Source organism: Tauraco erythrolophus, chromosome 7 (assembly GCF_009769465.1).
Source record: "Tauraco erythrolophus isolate bTauEry1 chromosome 7, bTauEry1.pri, whole genome shotgun sequence".
Taxonomy (NCBI): Eukaryota; Metazoa; Chordata; class Aves; order Musophagiformes; family Musophagidae; genus Tauraco; species Tauraco erythrolophus.
The window spans coordinates 10,649,748-10,669,290 of record NC_141471.1 but is presented as its reverse complement, the minus strand read 5'-3'; the positions used below and the strand labels follow the sequence as shown (position 1 = coordinate 10,669,290).

General features: G+C 40.9%; 1 protein-coding gene across 1 annotated transcript in view; it reads left to right on the top strand.

Annotated features, from left to right (window-relative positions):
• Positions 1 to 19,543, top strand: part of PTPRN2 (protein tyrosine phosphatase receptor type N2) — a 683,076-nt gene that overhangs the window by 164,762 nt on the left and 498,771 nt on the right. The window contains exon 3 of the mRNA XM_086614526.1: positions 13,751 to 13,864. Coding sequence (XP_086470652.1) covers positions 13,751 to 13,864 — 114 coding nt within the window. The remainder of the gene's footprint in view (positions 1 to 13,750; positions 13,865 to 19,543) is intronic.

Genomic DNA, 19,543 nt, shown 5'->3' with positions numbered 1-19,543 from the left:
ATTCTATTTGCAGTGTAGTTTTGTTATCCCAAGCAAGAATCTGGCACTTCTTGAGCAATATAGTAAGAGGGAGAAATTTAGAAAGATACAGTATGGACCTCATTAGTAAAATATTATTTCAGTGGGGTTTTTTGCTGATCCTGTAGTCCTGGCTTACAAGTTTTTTTATTTTGCATCTTTAATGAACTGTTTTTTCCTCCTTTTTGTAGCATGAATACTTTGTTCAAAATTATTCTTATTTATTCTGTCTTCTTTTAAGAAGTATATATGCTGAGTATACAACTTCTGTACTTAGCCACTCAAATTGTAGGAGAATCTAAAGCTGTGAACAGCTTAAATTCAGTCTGCAAACTCCAGTTAAATAATGGCTTTTAATTGCATACAGTATTTTAAAAAGCACATTACATCTTATAAGTATGCTCAAATGTTAAATGTTTCCTGTGAGTTGTATGTGCTCTGTGAATGAAATAGGAAGCAATTTTGGGGTTGCACATTTCACATGCATTGAGGGGTCTCTGCACCTGTTGCAAAAGCAGAAAAATCTTGCTTTGGAGATACATTCTTAGCATACTTTCAGACGTTGTAAGTCTTAAAAGTTGTTATGAGCTGTAACACACAAAACTGAAGAGAATTGAATACTTCTGAAAGCGCTCCAAGTCCTATTCCAATCTCCGTTCCCGTATCATTTCATCTGTCTGTGGGCTTACTTACAGAGACAAAAGATCATCTGCTATTCTGAAGGCTTCTGTGCTGGCAAAGTCATTTCACCGTAGGGCTTTTTCAAGCCCAAAGATAATCTATTTTGCTTCTCTCAATGTCCCTTCCAAAATTTATCACTCTTTTAAAATGCGGACACCAGAACTCTGTATTCCCACGCTGACCTCATCAGTGCTGCATAACGAATGACATCACCTCCTTTTTCCAACTTTCACATCCACAAACCTTATTAGTGCTTATGCCCTCGTATTGTCTCAGACTGAACACTGGAGTGTGAACCAAGCGAGGAGGACTGTGATGTCTCCTGCCCTTCACCTATTGCCATTAGCAAAGCTACGGGCGGTGCTCAGGCTCTGTCACGCGGTGGAGGCACAGCTGTGGCTGGACCTCTAATTCATCGTGATAGTGATAACTTTTCCAGATGCAGCTTCTGATAGGTGGTCCTAGGGTACGTAACATCATATTTAGCTATTTTAAAGCACAGTTTGCTTGAAAACGGCTAGATTTTTCATGTTCTCCGAACTGTTCAGCAGGAACTGTTAGCATCCCTCTGTCAAAGTTTGAGGTGAGGCTCTTGGCTGTTCCACTGCCCAGGTGGAAGCTGCCAGAGGCATCCTAATGTGCTGTGGCTTCTATAGGTGTGCTGGTGTTTCATGCTCGAGCAAGGTGCAGAGATTTCTGAGATATCTCCAAACAGTTTTAATCAGTCCACAGGGTGCAGCATTCTGTGAAGTTACTCTAGTTTATAAGGGTTTCCCCTCCCCTTCATAAAGCAATGCATTTAAAATTTCTTCTGATGTTGATGTGTTCGGGTTGGCATAACATAATTTTCAATAATTTTTGTAATACTTTGCAGCTAGGGAACAAGATGGAGATCTTTATTACTATAATTTCATGCATGTCTGAAGGCAGTTCCATTGAGGAATAAATTCAGTAGCTCAGATTACAAAGGTAATCTGCTGTCTCAATAGATATTTTCCTGCAAAGGTCTAGAAAGCCTCAAGTTTGGCAAAGGTCAGAAATAAACCAAGTTTGCTCTAACTATTAGATACTGCGTCTGATGAATGTGAATGGAATGGTCATTAGTCATGTTTTCACAATAACAGTCCCCTGCAAAGCCATAATGCTTAAAATATAACGCTTAAAATATTAACTCTTGGCATGTAGCACAAATTAAAACTTTCACTACTTTGTTTTTAATACAGAATGAAAATTAATGCGGAAATCCATTTTGCTGAACATGTTTCCTTGCAGAGTTATTTTTACCTTGGGAATACAGATGCAAGAGCAGCTCCAGTCTGATCACACAGTGAAGATGTTGCCAGAACCAAAGTGGTTCTTGGCACCAAACGAAAATGTAATGGGGATCCTTGAAGTGACTGAAGTACATCTCAGTGATACTTGGAAAATTAGTGTGCATAAATAAGCATTACTATATTTGCATCTCATTGCTTCCATAAATAAATTCTTAGTCCCTCCAGTAACTTCTGTTCATAAATGCACATTGAGTTAAAAAAAAAGAATTGTTCATGTTTCATCATTCCACTTTGCTCTGGCTTAGTTTTAAACAGTGCAAGCAATAGAAGCTCCATTACTCTTCCAGGAGGGAGTTGAACAGCTTCAGAATAGTTTCTCCCTACTTGAAACTTGTTATGATTCAGAGTGTTCATTTTTGTCTTTTCACTCCATTTCTCCCAATAATGTCATAAATAATTAATCAACCAGGTTGCATAAACTTTTAGTCTGTTCCCATGAAGAATCAGATAATTCAAAGCTCAAGGATCTCTGTGGCTACCTCCTTTCTTTCCTTTATCTCTGAACATCTCTAGTTTATTCATAGCTTTCTGATAATGATGTGGTCAGAATTTGGTACAGTATTCTGTCTTTCTTCTGGAAAAAAAAAACTTTTTCTGGATGGAGGGTGGTACATGGGTCAGATTTCTCTCTAATGACATAGCAATGTAAAGTAGAAACATACATGTTAATCTTGCAGTCCAATGATCAAATATGCTAAAGAGTTAACTTTATTATAGGCCTACTAATACTTGACTTATATTTGAATTTAAAGTATTTTTCCTCTTGGAGGAGGATTAATATGTTTAAGTCTTTCCTCTCATTTCTCTTTAGTACAAGTATTGACAAAAAAAGGAGCTGCCGTTCAGATGATTTTGATTGCAAGCTCTTTTTTCTTAGAGACACCATAGCTAATATAGAATATGTAGTTTTGCTTTGAAAAGTCTTCTTAATATATTACAATTAGAGCATCTTGTGTTTTTCTCAAAGGTTTTCTCAAGTCTGGATTGGTCTCTGTGATCAAAAGTAGAGGCAAATGGTTTCTGTAGCTTACAGACTGTAGCGGTCATCTGGAAGTGGAAGATGTTGATTCAGTCATTGCTTTGTCATCCTTTCTTGTCCTCATCATGGAGCCAAAAAATATAGCCTTCATTCCACCTAGTTACCTAGGCAGCAGAAAAGTCAAGTCTGGTTCTCTAGAAAGTACCAAGTTATTAAAGCATTATTCAACTGTAACGTTAGCTCTGGCAGCAAAAATTTAAGACTTGCTTTCTTTTCATCTTTACTTTTTCCTTTCCTTAAGCTCCCTCCTGCCCTTTCCTCGCGAGGCACTGCCATTATTTCTGGGGCTGGGGGACCTGTCTACGACTTGTTAAGAGTGAGGTTCATTTCTGTGCTCTGAATGGCAGAAAGGTAGGCGTTGAAATCTGGACCTCTCATTCTCTTAGCTGAATAACTTAACTTTGGGACATTTTGGGAGCGGGCAGCACTTCTTTTCATGGCTAGCTTGTTCTCCTTTGGCTTTGTTAAACTGTAGCTAGCTTTTTCATGATCCTTTCCTTCCCACCTTTTGCTGCACTAGGAGCAGGATTTTTTAGTGACTTTCTCTACAATTTACATATTTCTGTTGTAACTTAAAAAACCTCTCAAGTGAAAGTGTGCATAATAATTTGGGACCTTACAATCCACCACTGAAATTAGCAGGTTAGCACAGAAAACAGCTCCCGAGATGATATTTCCCCTCTGTTGAAGGTTATATCTTTTTTTTGATGAAGGAAGAGCAGAGTCCTCTAGGACTCGCTCTTGGAATTACTCCTTGAGACAAGGGGACTGCAAGCCCCAGAGGAGCTATTCACTCTCAAACATTCCTCAGGACGATTTGGAGCTTTGCAATTTCCAGCCCTACCACAATATTTGCACAACAGCTAACTAACGCTGCTGTTAATGTGAGCTTTTATCTTTTAATATGAACACTTTCGTAATCACTAAGACGCCACCCAATTCTTTCAATCAGCAGAAATATTCTAGGGTTTTAGTTTTTGGGGTTTTTTGGTTGAAAGCAGGCTGGCCATCCACTTTTTTCCTTAAATATCTGTGTCCAAAGAAGTGAGGAAAGGCATTAAATCTTGTTAGAGTCCTTTTCTAGAACTGTTAGGTGGTCCGGCTTTCAGTGGAATTTACAAAGGTGCCGTTGCCTTCCAGGCAGCAGTTGATCTGGCAGCTGAGGAAGAGTGTATTTACGGGAGTGTTCACAAGAGCATCCCCTACATGGTATTTTCTTGCTGAATAAATGTTTTATTTCAAGTTCAGAACATCTTACATTGTTATTTTTCTGCTTCTTACGGTGTTTCTGTTAAATCTAGAGCATAAATCTACAAAAAATACACTTTGTGTTTTATTTGCCATTGAGGATTTACTTCCATTGCATGATGTTTTGTGCCCGACACACGAGCAAAAGTGGAATAACGCCGCGTACTCTTTTTAAAGCAATCTGTGTGTGGTTTGCTTGTTTGTCTTAATTAATGCACTACTCGTAGAAACAAATATCTTTGGGGTTTTTTTTTAGGTTTGTGTGTGTGTGTGTTTGGTGGTGTTTTGTTTGTTGTTTGTTTTTTTTTTTTTAATAATGTCTTAATTTTAAATAACTGCCTTAAAACCTCCCGCGCGCCTCTCAGCCGTTAGGACGGCATTCCCGGCGAAGCCGAACGGCTGCGCCAGCCGCGGATCCCGGCGGCGGGCGGCGCGCGGACCGGCCGCGAGATGGCGCCGTGACCGCTCGGGAGCGGCGCTGCGCGGGGGCCGCGCGGAAGGGCGCGAAGGTTGTGAGGGGGGCGGCGGCCGCCGCCCAGGGGGGCTGCGGGCTCGGCGGGGCGATGCGGTGCGGTGCGGTGCGGGTCGGCGGTGCCGTCAGCCGTGATCGCAAGCTGCAGCTTTTCTGAGGAGCCGCTGCGCGGAGGCTTCGTCAGCGGTCGCCGTTTGGAAGCCGTGGAGTCGTATTTTCCAAAGGTTGCGTGAGAAATGACGCTGTAGAAGCAGCGGTTGCGCTGTGTGATCTCTGCCTGGCTTGTGAAGAGGATTTAAAAGCAGAGGTATAAATTGTGAACAAATCTTTTTCAATAAATGGAATATTAAAAATATGCTGTTTGCTGAAGAGCCCTGGTCCTCACGGGGGACTTCAGCCACCCCAGTGTCTGTTGGAGGGACAACACAGCAGGGCGTAGGCAATCCAGGAGGTGTCCAAGGCCAGGTTGGATGAGGCGTTGGGCAGCCCGGTGTAGTGGAGGGTGTCCCTGCCCTTGGCAGGGGGGTTGGAACTAGATGATCTTTGAGGACCCTTCCAACCCAAACCATTCCATGATTCTATGATTCTAATGCACGTTTGTGGAGCATGTCTTCTGAAATAAGCCTCCTGGTATGCAACTGAATGTCCTCTTCATCGAACTGTAACATTTAACTTTTTTTTTTTTAAAAAAAGGATTTTGAAAATAAAAACCGTAATGGAGAGAAGAGTAAAATATTTTAACAATCTCCTTCATAGTTCCTAAAACATTTAACATCTGCGACCTTGAAGGCCAGTATCATGAGACCTTTGAGATGCAAATATTATGCTTCCCAATGGAAAATGGTTTAATCTTTCCAGTAGGCAACTCGGTCTCTAACCTTGGATTAAAAGACATCAAGCATTGGCCATTTCATTAGTTTATTGACTACTCTTGGACCTTAAAGCCCCTTAAAATAGCTGTGGTATGGAATGTGAAGTCATGTCCATATTCAGTGAAAAGAAAGAATCCTTTTAGAATCATAGAATCATAGAATGGTTAGGGCTGGAAGGGACCTTCAAAGGTCATCTAGTCCAACCCCCCTGCAAGGAACAGGGACATCTCCAACTAGATCAGGTTGCTCAGGGCCTTGTCCAACCTGGCCTTGAACGTCTCCAGGGATGGAGCATCCACCACCTCTCTGGGCAACCTGTTCCAGTGTTCTACCACTCTCATGGTAAAAAATTTTTTCCTAATATCCAACCTGAACCTACCTCCCTCTATTTTAAAACCGTTACCCCTTGTCCTATCATAACTGGCCCTCCTGAACAGCCTCTCCCCATCTTTCCTGTAGGCCCCCTTGAGGTACTGGAAGACCGCTATAAGGTCACCCCGGAGCCTCCTCTTCTCCAGGCTGAACAGCCCCAACTCTTTCAGCCTGTCCTCATAGGAAAGGTGCTCCAGCCCTCTTATCATCTTCGTGGCCCTCCTCTGGACCCTCTCCAACTGGTCCATGTCCTTCTTATGTTGGGGACTCCAGAACTGGACGCAGTACTCCAAGTGAGGTCTCACGAGGGCAGAGTAGAGGGGGAGAATCACCTCCCTCGACCTGCTGGCCACGCTCCTCTTGATGCAGCCCAGGACGCGGTTGGCCTTCTGGGCCGCAAGAGCACATTGCCGGCTCATATTGAGCTTCTCGTCCACCAGTACTCCCAAGTCCTTCTCCTCAGGGCTGCTGTCGATCCATTCACCACCCAGTCTGTATTTATGCCTGGGATTGCCACGACCCAGATGTAGGACCTTGCATTTGGCCTGGTTAAACTTCATGAGGTTGGTACGGGCCCACCTCTCCAGCCTGTCGAGGTCCCTCTGGATGGCATCCCTCCCTTCCAGCGTGTCGACGGCACCACACAGCTTGGTGTCATCGGCGAACTTGCTCAGGGTGCACTCCATGCCACTGTCCACGTCACCGACAAAGATGTTGAAGAGGGCCGGGCCCAACACGGACCCCTGAGGGACGCCACTCGTGACCGGTCTCCACTTGGACATTGAGCCGTTGACCACTACTCTCTGAGTGCGGCCATTGAGCCAATTCCTTATCCACCGAGTGGTCCATCCATCAAACCCATGACTCTCTAGTTTAGAGAGAAGAATGTCGTGCGGGACAGTGTCAAAAGCTTTGCACATGTCCAAGTAGATGACATCCGTTGGTCGACCCTTGTCCACCGATGCTGTCACCCCATCGTAAAAGGCCACCAAGTTGGTCAGGCACGATCTGCCTTTGGTGAAGCCATGTTGGCTGTCACCCACCACCTCCTTGCTCTCCATGTGCCTTAGCATGGTTCCCAGGAGAATCTGCTCCATGACCTTGCCAGGCACAGAGGTGAGGCTGACCGGTCTGTAGTTGCCCGGGTCCTCCTTGTTCCCCTTTTTAAAAATGGGGGTTATGTTCCCTCTCTTCCAGTCATCGGGGACCTCGCCAGACCGCCACGACTTCTCGAATACAATAGCCAGTGGCTTGGCAACTTCATCCGCCAGTTCCTTCAGGACCCGCGGATGGATCTCATCAGGTCCCATGGACTTGTGCACCTTCAAGTTCCTCAGATGTTCTCGAACCTGGTCTTCAAGTACAGTGGGCGGTGGTTCATCCTCACAGTCCCTGCTAGTTCTTTCCACAGCTTGGGTGGTAAGACAAGAGGCTTTACCAGTGAAGACTGAGGCAAAAAATTCATTGAGTACCTCAGCCTTCTCTATGTCCCGGGTAACCAGAGCACCAGTATCCTTCCGGAGGGGGCCTATGTTCTCCTTGGACTTCCTTTTGTCCCCTACATACCTATAGAAGCATTTCTTGTTGCTTTTTATATCCCTTGCCAAATTCAATTCCTTTAGGGCTTTAGCCTTCCTCACTTGATCCCTGGTCACTCTTACAGCTTCTCTGTATTCCTCCCAGGCTATCTGTCTCCGCTTCCACCCTCTGTAGGCTAACCTCTTCATTTTCAGTTGGTCCAGGAGCTCCTTGCTCATCCACGCCGGCCTCCTGGTCTTTTTGCCCGACTTGTTCTTCGTCGGGATGCACCTCTGCTGAGCTTGGAGAAGGTGCTCCTTGAATGTGGACCAACTTTCCTGGGCCCCTTGTCCCTCCAGGGCCGCCTCCCACGGCACTTTGCCCATCAGGTGCTTCAAGAGGCCGAAGTCCGCCTTCTTGAAGTCTAGGGTACAGAGCTTGCTGAATGGTTTCCTTGCTGCCCCATGGATCTTGAACTCCACTGTGTCGTGGTCACTGCAGCCAAGGCTATCCTTAAGTTTCACATCGCCCACCAGTCCCTCCCTGTTGGTGAGCACAAGGTCAAGCATGGCACCCCTCCTTGTCGGCTCCTCTATCACCTGCAGGAGGAAGTTGTCATCCACGCATTCCAGGAACCTCCTGGACTGCCTGTGCCCTGCCGTATTGTCTCTCCAACAGATGTCAGGGTGGTTGAAGTCCCCCATGAGGACCAGGGCTTGTGACCGCGAGGCTGCTCCTATCTGGCTATAAAGCGCCTCATCTGCTCTGTCCTCCTGGCCAGGTGGCCTGTAACAGACTCCTACCGTAACATCCCCTATCCGTCCCCGTCCTCTAATCTTGACCCATAAGCTCTCTGTCAGCTCGTCCTCCGACCCCAGGCGAAGCTCCACGCACTCCAGCCGGTTGCTGACGTAGAGAGCGACACCCCCTCCTCGTCTCCCCTTCCTGTCCTTTCTAAAAAGCTTATACCCCTCCATGTTGACACTCCAGTCATAGGAGTCGTCCCACCACGTCTCCGTGATGCCAATAAGGTCGTAGCCCTGCTCATGTACACGCATCTCTAGCTCATCCTGTTTATTTCCCATGCTGCGTGCGTTGGTGTACATACACTTGAGATGGGCCTCCGACAAAGCCGACTCGCTGGCTGGAGTGACAGGTGTTCTCTTGGACGGCAGTGTAAGATCGTTCGAACATACCTGCGATCCATCCTCAGCTTCTGGACCCTCGGTGCTGGCACTGGTGCCATGCTGACAGCGGTATAGATCTGACTTCTTGGCTGGAATTCCCTTCTTCTGTTCTACAGATACTTCCAGCATATCTTTACCATTCTTGATATTCCCCCCCTCCCCCTTCAAATCTAGTTTAAAGCCCTGCCAATGAGCCCTGCTAGCTTTTGAGCTAAGACCCTGGTTCCCCTCTGAGAAAGGCAGGTCCCATCCGGTGCCATCAGACCTGGTTCAGCGAAAGCCTCCCCATGATCAAAGAAACCAAATTTCCGTCGGTGACAGAAGGTGAAGTGGCTGAAGAACGATGCCCACTGAAAAGTGCAGAAACATTAGGAGAAGTTCTCTGATTAACTGCACAAATGATAAAATCAGAAGTGGCAGCAGATGCCGCTTGACACACTGCTGGGTCTGTAGACTTTCTTACTTACATTACGACCCAGGAAGGAAGCACAATGCCTACAACATGGGGCAAAACTTATGTTTTATTCCAAGCTCTACTTTATAATTTTCTAACAGTTGTCAGCTAATTAGGACAAGGAAACTGAAGCGTTGGTCAACCCGTGTATGCAAATACTGTCACTGTCTGGAGAGCCACTTCCTTTCTGGCTGCTGCAGGAGGTTTGAAGAGCAGAAGAACTGGGTGCTTCAAAGCATCTGCTTGAAAGCTCCTTTGCAAAGGTCACTTGTCAGCACCATGTGAAAATTTCACTGCCTGTAGATCTAAATAATTAATTACTGCAGAACACAATCTTTTAATTTACATCTGTCAAGCTTTCGTCAGCCTGCAGACAAACTCTGGTGTCTCTACCAATCCTCATAGCTTTGCTCAGTAGCAAAATGCATTCAACAAGAACTCATTCATTTTTTGCTGGTATTATTCAAAATTGTGCCAAGTCTTGTAGGAATTTTAGTTTCAGTTGTCAGATTAGCCATACTTGATGGTTCCAGGATGGGGTATGTTTCATTAGCCAAGGACAGCTTATTAAACACTGTTTTTTTTTTTTTGTAGGAAACACTACTTAAATGGAATTGAATGAACTAGCTGCCCACAAATAGTCTTTCCTTCAAGGTGAAGGTGGTTGCTCGGTGCAAGTTTACAAGTACTTTCTGGTACCTGTTAGGCACGTAATGCCTGTCTGTCTGAGCAACTGATACTGTTGGCACAACCAGCTTTTCAAAACCGTGTTTCAAGCTATAGTTTTTTGTGCACTCTTTTTATATAATTTAGTGCCTAGATGTCAGTCATGAATGTAAAGTGGTGCTTCCTTCCTCAGTAGGTAATGGAGATCATAAAGATCCACTAATTCATCACAAATGTGCAATAATAATGAATTACGATAGGAGATTTCCATTTGCTTCTAACTCTTCCTCAAAAATCATCCTCCCAGAACCTGTGTTTTGACTTGTTCACTGTTTAATCTAACAGTTGTATTTTTTTGAATAGAAGTTGATAAATATTCAGTGTAAATACATGTATCATGCTTCAGGGTATTGTCTCTAATAAAGGAGGTTCATCTGCTTCTATATGAGATCTTATTGGGCACCTGGTTAATATTAAATTTGTATCTTTTAATCTTAGCATCTAACTTCGTAATATATATTTGTCAAAATTCAAGATTTTAAGTAGCAACTTGTAAAAACTTATGCTTGCTTTTTTTCTCCAATATTAAACCTATTAGCAAAATAGCCAAATGCATAAAGAAGGATTGCGCTGTTTCCTCGAGTATATTATTCTGCTGTTTTAGTCTCTTCTTTGGAAACAAATGTAGAAGCTGTCTAAAATCAGCAATTACCATGCTGCTAACGCAGATGTTTCCAGGTCTAAGTATAACTTATGAGATATTACTATGGAAATTTCAGATACTACTTTTTGCTAACGCTTAGCAAATGATAGTACTTTAATAGCAGCCATATGTGTATATTGATCACTTGCCTCAACCTTCTCTCAGTCTGGGCATGTGTAACGAGCAGATGTCTTCAGCGTGTTACGTTCCTTCTCAGAATAAAATTTTAATCAAAGTTCACTATGAACACACTCTTAACGGCTCTAGGCGTACAGTGGATGGCGGTTGTTAAAAGCATCGCTCCTGCTTTCAACTTCCTCTGCTATATGACATTCACTGTAAAGTCTGGGAGCTTTTCCGTTTGCCTTTTTGCTTCATGACGACTTTGGGAAATGTGTTTGTTGGAGGCAGTTAAAGGACAAACGGACGCATGACAGGGTGCTCAGACACCGTCACACTGCAGCAGCCCCAGAGGTGGGTGCAGCTGGTCTGGAAAGACACGTCCGTGTATTTACTCACCGTAAAGATCACGGTGGTTTTGGATAGTTCATGGCAGACTAAGCTGGAGAGTTTTTAAACATTAGCTGTAGTTTAAGTGAAAATAAGATTTATGTTGGATGAAAAGCCATTTCTGAATTTGGGCCACATCTGCCAAATAGATTTCTTGGCAAGAAAAAGAGAGGGAACTTTTACAAATATTTTTTTGTAAAATAGATCTCCCTTGCCTTTTTCCCCCCACGATCTATGTAATTTTAAGAAAGTTTAACTAAAAGATACCCTGAAAATTGAATGCTCAACCTCAGTTTAATTTTTTAGGTTTTAAGTCTTGCCACAGAAACCTTGTAATCAAATAAAAAATAATAAAACCCAACCCAACCAACCCTGAACAAAAAACCCTCCAAATAAATAGAAAAACCTAGGAAACTTTCTACTTTTTTTTTTTTTTTTTTTAAGAAAAGCTGCTGAACTGAACTATGAAATCTACTATTTGCACGACTCCAGTCCAACTGTAATCCCCACTATAAAGACCGTCTGTATTTTAGAGGTGGCATTTGCCAATGGCTCCTTGGGGCATACTGCTGCTTCCCCACTCTCCTACTACTGTGTTTAGCGGAGCAGAGCACCGTTTGTGATCGTAGCCTCTTCAGAGCTTATTATGCCCATATTTCAAGTACAAAAGCCAAAGTAACTCGCAGTTTCTCCCTAAGCAGTCCCAGTGTTTTTGTATAGATGGCATAATGCAGCTGAGGCTCATGTGCTAATTGTTAATTTTAGAATTTAAATAGGTTTTGTTCCATTCAAAGGCAGTAGGCTAAAGGTTTCTGAAAAATCTGGTTTTAGGAAAAAAAGTTACGTCTCTTTCAGAGTTTGTGAGTGAATAAGCTTTTGCATCCATTGAGATCTCTTTAAATGATACAGAATAGAAAAACGTTGATTTGTGCTGAGTGTGTATGCTTTCCTGGACTCTAAAATGGTTGTAACTATTTTTAAGGCACATTATCTTTAAAAAAATCATGGAATATTAGTTGCTTTTGTAAACATAGGTTTTGTCCTTTGTAGCCAGTAATGGTGGTATTCCAAAACCAAGCTGTCAAATGCAGCATCAAGTCATGTTTCATTTTGAACAATCCCGTTCTTAAACATTAAAATGTTCTTCTATCCTTTCTGAATCAGGACCCTATTTATTCCTGTTATCCATCCATTTACAAGTGACTGATATTTATATACTTTGCTTATTTCCAACTGCAACAGGTTTTTAAACAGAGATGAATATTTTAATCTGCTGTTAAGCATATATGTTGTGTGACAGAAAAACAACCCAAATCTGTGCATGCGGTTTCTAAATTAAACCTTGTTTCCAAGAACAAAATTAGACTCAGAGGTAAGTTTTAAATTTGGATTAACTTAATTTGGCAGTTGTAAGTGACAGGAGGATTGGAAAGGCAAAGAAAGCAAAAGTTGGCTAATTTCAATGAGGTATTTGTGTTTAACAGTGAAGGCTAGTAATGCCCTTTTTCTGCATTCTGGGTTGGTTTATTTTCTTTTATGCCATTATTTGTGTTTAGTGAACAGCTGGGCCAGTAGTTCCCATTCGTGGTCTTTTAGCTCTGCAAAGTAGCAGAGAAAGTAATGGACATTTGCAAATTAATACTTACCGTTATTTTCTGCTAATCTGATGTAGCTACCCTTTTTGAGGACAGATGTAATATCAGAGCAGAAGTAATTACTGTGTTAAAACTAGTACTGCAGTAGAATATTTTGCTAATTAAACTTGTTGCATTTAAATTGCTTCCCTTGGATCACTATATAGAAGAGAACTGTTTTGAACAATAAATGAAACCACTTTCTTTCTGCGAGGCCTAGAATTGCAGATGGTCAGATTGTGTGTGAAGCACCTAGGCTCTGAATTAGGCTTTTGTAGGAAAGAGAGAAAGGTAATTTGAATGTTTGAACTCCCGCTTCCTCCCACACATACACAGGAAGCTTGTCTCGAAATGAACAGTTCTCTAAATAAAGACTAATAAGAAGCTAAATTAATTAGAAGGTGTGATTTGAAAAGACATTGATGAGAAGAGTCTGTCATTTTAGACAAATGGAATGGAGCTAAATAAATTAGGCCACATTAATATCTCATTGTTCTGTGAGCAGCTTTCTTTTATTGCATTCATTAGAGGGTACTTCTTGAAATGAGCCTTTGCTAGCCATTACGGATTCAGTTCTCATTTACCAATGCCTAACACACAGCTCCTGCATTAAAAATGTTTCAGCAAATCCTCGTAGTTTCTGCAAATTAATATTTATATTTCTGGATACTGCACTTTTCATCTGCAACATAGTAGACACTGAGCATTAATTTTTTTCCCCACTGAATTGTCAGTAAAGTAGTCTTACATCAAAAGGTTTGGGAGGCAGAAGTCTGAAATTACTTTATAAAATAAACTGTATGTGTAACTTGCACAATAGACTCTTCCTCCAACTAATATTCTTTCCAGTATTTATTTATTTTGATAGAAAATATCCTGCCTCATGACTTCAGTAGTCCTTTGATAGCTTTTAAAAGTGTATTCTAAAAGGTTCCTTCAATATATAATTAGAATACGTTGGAAATGCGCATCTCATCGCATGTTCCTTCCTCTCAGAAAATGAAATGTATATTTTTTCTTTTCTTTTTTCTCTCTCCTGCAGATGGAATATTTGGGAGATGTCAGCGAGCGCCAGTAATAGACATCTATAAATATGACATTTCACCCCCTGTTCTTCAGCGCCTAAGGATCATCCTGGAGAAGCTCTCACACAGAGGTATAGTGAAAACATTGGAGTAGGGTTAGCTGCACTGGGGGTTACAATTATTTTGTGCTCCCTCTGAGGTGACGTCTTCAGAAGTTTTTGAACACTGTGTTTCAGGCCCAGTAGTACAGACTTCATAAAAGTAAAAAGCCTTCTGACTCACTGAATCTGCAAGAAGAACTTGGTGAAGCAATTTCAGAAGAGGTGCTTCCTCCCTACATAATGCATGTCTGTGACTGACACTCTATACAATAAAATTTTAGCATCTATGCATGCTGATATCATATAAATAAATCAGCAGGAAAGAAAAATAGTTTGCCTTGTATACTTCTGCACTACAGCAAATTTCAGGGTGCATGGGCAGAAAACACACAGCTTTCAGCGAGCTAGAAACAGTTCTTAACTTTCTAATGAATTCAGATAAGCAGAACTGCTCCAATTTCATTACAAACTGCATCTAGTGTGTTTCTTTTAATTTTTATTCAGCTTTCTGAAGTTGATCTCTGTGTGCTTTCCAAAGCTGGAAAGGATGTTCCAGCTTCTGAATGGCAAAACTTGAACTAACAAATCAAAACTCGGATAAAGAGAAAGCCAATAAGATGAACAAACTTTTGAAGTGCTAATACATCAAAAATATCTCTATCGTAGACAGTCACAGGACCAAGAAATCTTTGTAATCTAAGTTGTTCCAACGTGATTATCAAAATGGTTAATTTTGCACTTGCATCATGTGTGGGTGTTTGTTCCTAAATATTTTCCAGTCACAATCTCAATTACACCCTAGTAATATTGTATTAGCATGATGCTAGTTTAATTATGAGAAAAAAATGGTTTCTTGGAAGTTCACGACTATACTTAGAGGCTGCACTTCTAGTTTGGAAACTGCTGATTTAGAAGATTCAAAAAATTTCCAGGGATTTTTTCCTGTCCAGCAGCCCATCCAAATACAGCAAACTCAGCAAAACTACTTGATTGTACTAACTCCTGGCTGATTAACAGTTACTTTTGAATAGTACTTGTGGCTCTTTCACTTGTCATTTTCTAAAGGCTGTTATGCAAGTGAATTTATGAAAACACTGTTTCATCAGGGCAACATTGTATGAGTGGAAAAGCTAGTATCTGCTTTCTGTTTGAATATAGTGAAGAAGGAGGGGCAGATTCATTGCAGTAAGACACCTAAATTGATATCTAAATTGATCATCCAGCATAATTCCCATTGCCTCAATTATTGGTGTTGAGTCCTATATAAAGCTTCCTCCATAGGGATGCTGGAGGTGAGACACCTTCAGGAGACCCACGCCCTTCTGGAGGGGCACATATAAGGAGGCTGATCTGATACCCCAGGCCATGCCAAACGATGCTTACCTTTCTCCATCTCCCTGTTTACAATAACATTTTGAGTAGTTCAACTGAATTCGTGTGACCTCCTCCTCCTAAGGTGCTTCTCTGATCAGTAAAGCAAACCTTCCTAGGATCTCTGTTGTCAAGAACCCACCTCCCTGGATGTATCTGTTGCAGTAAACTGCAGTATGCTGCTTTTAAGGAAACTTGGGCTTTCAAATTTGGACTTATTTTTTCATAGCAAGAGAATGACAAGGAACACACAGATCGAAACCGTGGTGGAGAAGGAAAGTACTTTTGCTTTTATCTTTCCTTACTCATGACATTTAGAGGTGCATACACAAATGTGTATGTGCTTTTAACTGATATAAAATGTTTGCAGGCAGTTTTTGTGGCCTGTGGGTATCCCAGTGATGAGAATCTTAAATATATCTGTAAAAGATAATAGAATGCTAGAATGTCCTTGTTCAAATGATTGATGTGATAAAATAATTTATTTTTTTTCTTTTTCACTCTTGATATCCTTGGCAAATTCTGAAGTGTTTAGTGAGGACAGGAATATGGAAGGGGTAGAATCAATACAGGCTATCAGATTAATGAACTACTGACATCAAGTTGCCCAGAGAAGACTCCGCTGTTTGCTGGTGCTATCAGGTGTAGTACATCCAGCCCTTAGGTCATGTTCACTGGCTGTGATGGTTACTTACAGTTAATGCTGTTCTCCTGCAAATTGTGTGCAAAACATTATGGCCGTTTCTGCAGTGTAGATAAGCCAGACGTTGTCAAGCTCAAAAGAATATTTCAGGTAACCTCAAGAAAGGGCTTCATTTTTCGAAAGGTCTTCTTTCCTTTATCTGTGTAATAGCCAGTTCTTCTTGTCCTTTCCACAAGAGTCCTGGCTCGCTCTACTTCATGATGCCCAGCTTCCCTGGAAGAGACAGGAGACAGCATCTATTCTGTCCTTTTTGTAAAAAGCAGAACAAATTTACTTTGGAAGACTATATGTAGGTCCCACTGTAAGTAAAACTTGTAATAATGTCTATACTGAACATTTTCTATTTTCATTAGAATTATATACAGTTAAGGACCAGATATTTTGGAGGTTAACTTGAGCGGTTTTCTAGGTTCCTGTTTATTTATTTTTCTACTGTAACTTGATTTTTCTTTTTTTTTGTTTCCTTCTTGATGTCTTCTTACAGTATTATTAATCTCTTCTTTTTTTCTAGCAATAGTCCGTTGGCATCTATTTCCATAGAATTAAAAAAAAATCCATAGAAAGCCTTGTAAAATTTTCATCTTTCTTTGCTATTTGCTGATCACGTCTAAATGATGCCTAGGTTTGAATCAAGTTCCACATGGAAAATTGTATAGTCAGGTACTAGAAAACAAAGGACAATGTGATTGCAAAATCATTTGTGATTCTGCCAGCTTGAAATGTTTACTGCAACACAGAATTGTACGACAGAAGCTTAGATGAGTTGCACACTTGTTGATAATCTTTTTAATCTTTTATTAAAGACTAAAATTGAGTTCAGGTTTCATAGTGACATGGTTTTTATGTCTTCTTTACACATTGAGTCTGTCTTTGTCTATACTATCTACTAGTAGATTGATGATAGAAATGAATGCCTTGGAATATTAGTTTCCTACAGAGAAATGATCTGTTAGTGATGAAATAATCTTCTTCGTGGTGTTTTCACTCTCACTGTCCCTGAGCCAGTTGAATGTCTCGAAATACCCTTCATGAAGAAAATTTTCTGAAGATTCCCTTTTTATAAATGTGACTATCTACGTGGGAAAAGCCTTTCTCACAGTAGCTGAAACATGATGAATCACTTGCTGAAACTGGTAGTGCTCTAATTTGTAATTTATGAGGAGTTGAAACATTTCTCATTGTCTGATAAACAGAACAATCAAAAGGATGTGGTTTAGATAGGACTAAATCACTGAAAAATGGGAATGGAGGAAGCATCAGCATAGAGGAGTGAATGAGTAGTGCCTGAAGGAGATGGAAATACTTATCCCTATGGTTGGTCTTCTGCATCCTCTTGTCCAACTTGGGAGAAGATACTTCTTAGAATATACCAAGAATGATAAATCACCTATAAGCTTCCCTGTTTGAGCTAAAATACACAAAATACTTTTTTTACTTAGATGGATTAAATAGATTATAAAATGTTTTATTTTCTTCTTGTCCCAACAATATTATCATGAAGGCAAAGTGATTGCATCACTAAAATTCTTAGCAGGATTGTAGAAACATGGTTTCATGCTGATGGTTGACTTATAAGACTAGAAGCATGGAAAATGAGAGGAGGACTAATCTTAGCACGTTAGAACTTAAGCATGAACGCATAAATAGTACTTGAAATATCAGCATAAGCAATAAGAAAAGAGAACAGTAGCATTTCTCAACTTGCTTACTACTCCAAGAGAGATTTACTATTCATAGTAAACTATTCATAGAGTAGTTTCTAAGCAGTGATTCAAACTAGCTGGTAACATGGTACTAACTCTGTGAAGTGCGGCTGCCATAGCAATGAGCAGTACTAGAAGAGCGAGCTCAGAGGTGGTGCCTGGAGGACACATTTTCTTAAAGGCAGCAGAACAAGGGTATTTACCCAGGGTCACAACAAATGCCCATCTGACTTGGGGTTCTGCCTCTGGGAGTGGCCACTGTGCATGTTTAGGGGAAAAATGTGAGGAAAGTTCAAGGGTACAGAAGCATTTCACAGCGTTCGTACCTTTCTGCATCGTGTGCTTGGTGACACATGGTTCTCCTGAGCTAGAAGTCACATTTAGTGTTTGCTGTATTCCCGGTGGAAACTGTTTCCAGGACAGTTCAACAGGACACTGTGTATTAGAAACAAAACATGTTAGACTAATAATCAGTAGTTTCACTTCTGTCTTCTGTTTTACTTAAATTTTAACTAAGTTACAGCTGGTTTCCATTTACTATAGGAAGAGGGCAACATGCTTATTTGGAAAACAAATCAGACAAGTGTTTTTTGTTTTATTTATGCAAGCTGTAGTCATTACTAAATGATTCCTGAGGATGCTTCTTGCTACTTAATTTTTACTGTAATGGCTTCTTGTTCTAAACTTGACTTTCAAGGAAAGCAATTTCTTTTACACTATTATGAAGAAAGTTCTTCTTAAGATGTTCAGATATCAACGGCGTTATTAGGAGAACCAAAAAGAGCAGGATACACTTTTAAATTCATTAGCTCAAGTCAGCAAGATGTTCTTGAGAGGCTCAAGAAATAGGAAATTTCGCCTTGTGGAAATAGGTGACAGATTTACAGAGTATTTGAAAAGAATAGCACTTTTTTCCTTGTTTGTTGTCTTTGCAACCCAGAAAACTCTTGAGAGGGAGAAAAAAAAACAATATTCTAAATTAATTTTAACTGGTTAAGTGTAAGGTGATTAATATAACTTTGCTGGAAATAATTTTATACTCTTACAGCAAATTTGTTTTTTAAAACTAAAATGATTTACGATCAGTTAACTTGAAAATTGAAATGAATGTGGCTTGTCACATGCAGCTTGTGAAGTACATAAGAGTTGCTAAATATTTCACTCAGGACTATTTTTCAAGGCAAAGTATCATTTGTTACTGCAACAAGGGTGGTAACAAACTTGAAAGTAAACCTTTATAAGCTCAGTTTGGAAATAAGCTTGAAAGGAATAACGCAGTTCTTGCATGTATTTGCAAGGTGATTATCACATCGTTATGGAGGTATATGGAAAGCTGAAAACAAAAGAGGTAGGAGAGAGCAAGTTTTTCTTTAAATTCAAATATCGATATAAAGGAAGGCAAACTGTTTTTTTTTTGGCCTTCAGGAAAAAAATATAGTTTTACTTGAATAGAGCAGCACGTTTACATCCCAGCTTGCTCCAGACATCTGTGTACTTCACAAATTCTTCTCCTAGATGGCTGCTGAAGCCAGGAATCGAAGCATAAACCCCATAACGTGCTACACTGGAGGAACTCAGCCAGGACTGGATATATTTACCTTCTCCTGGTATCACTGTCATGGTGCCTTAACTTTTTGGCTCAATGGACAATAACGCATGTTGCAAAAAATTCCTACCTTTTTTAAGTGCTGAAGCACCACTGATATTTTTTGGGTTTCAAAACCTAAATAGAACTTCAGAAAACTAAGAGTGAGTTTCAGGAAAAAGTAAAAAGTTTTATTTTGTAAAATAGCAGAAGGAATATACTTTGAAATCTGCTTACCAGACATAATCTGCTATGGCATTGACTTGCTCTTTGCCATATAAGACATTTATAAAAAATGTTCTTTCCAGGAAATTGGTATTTATTAAGAATGTATTTGCATAACAAAA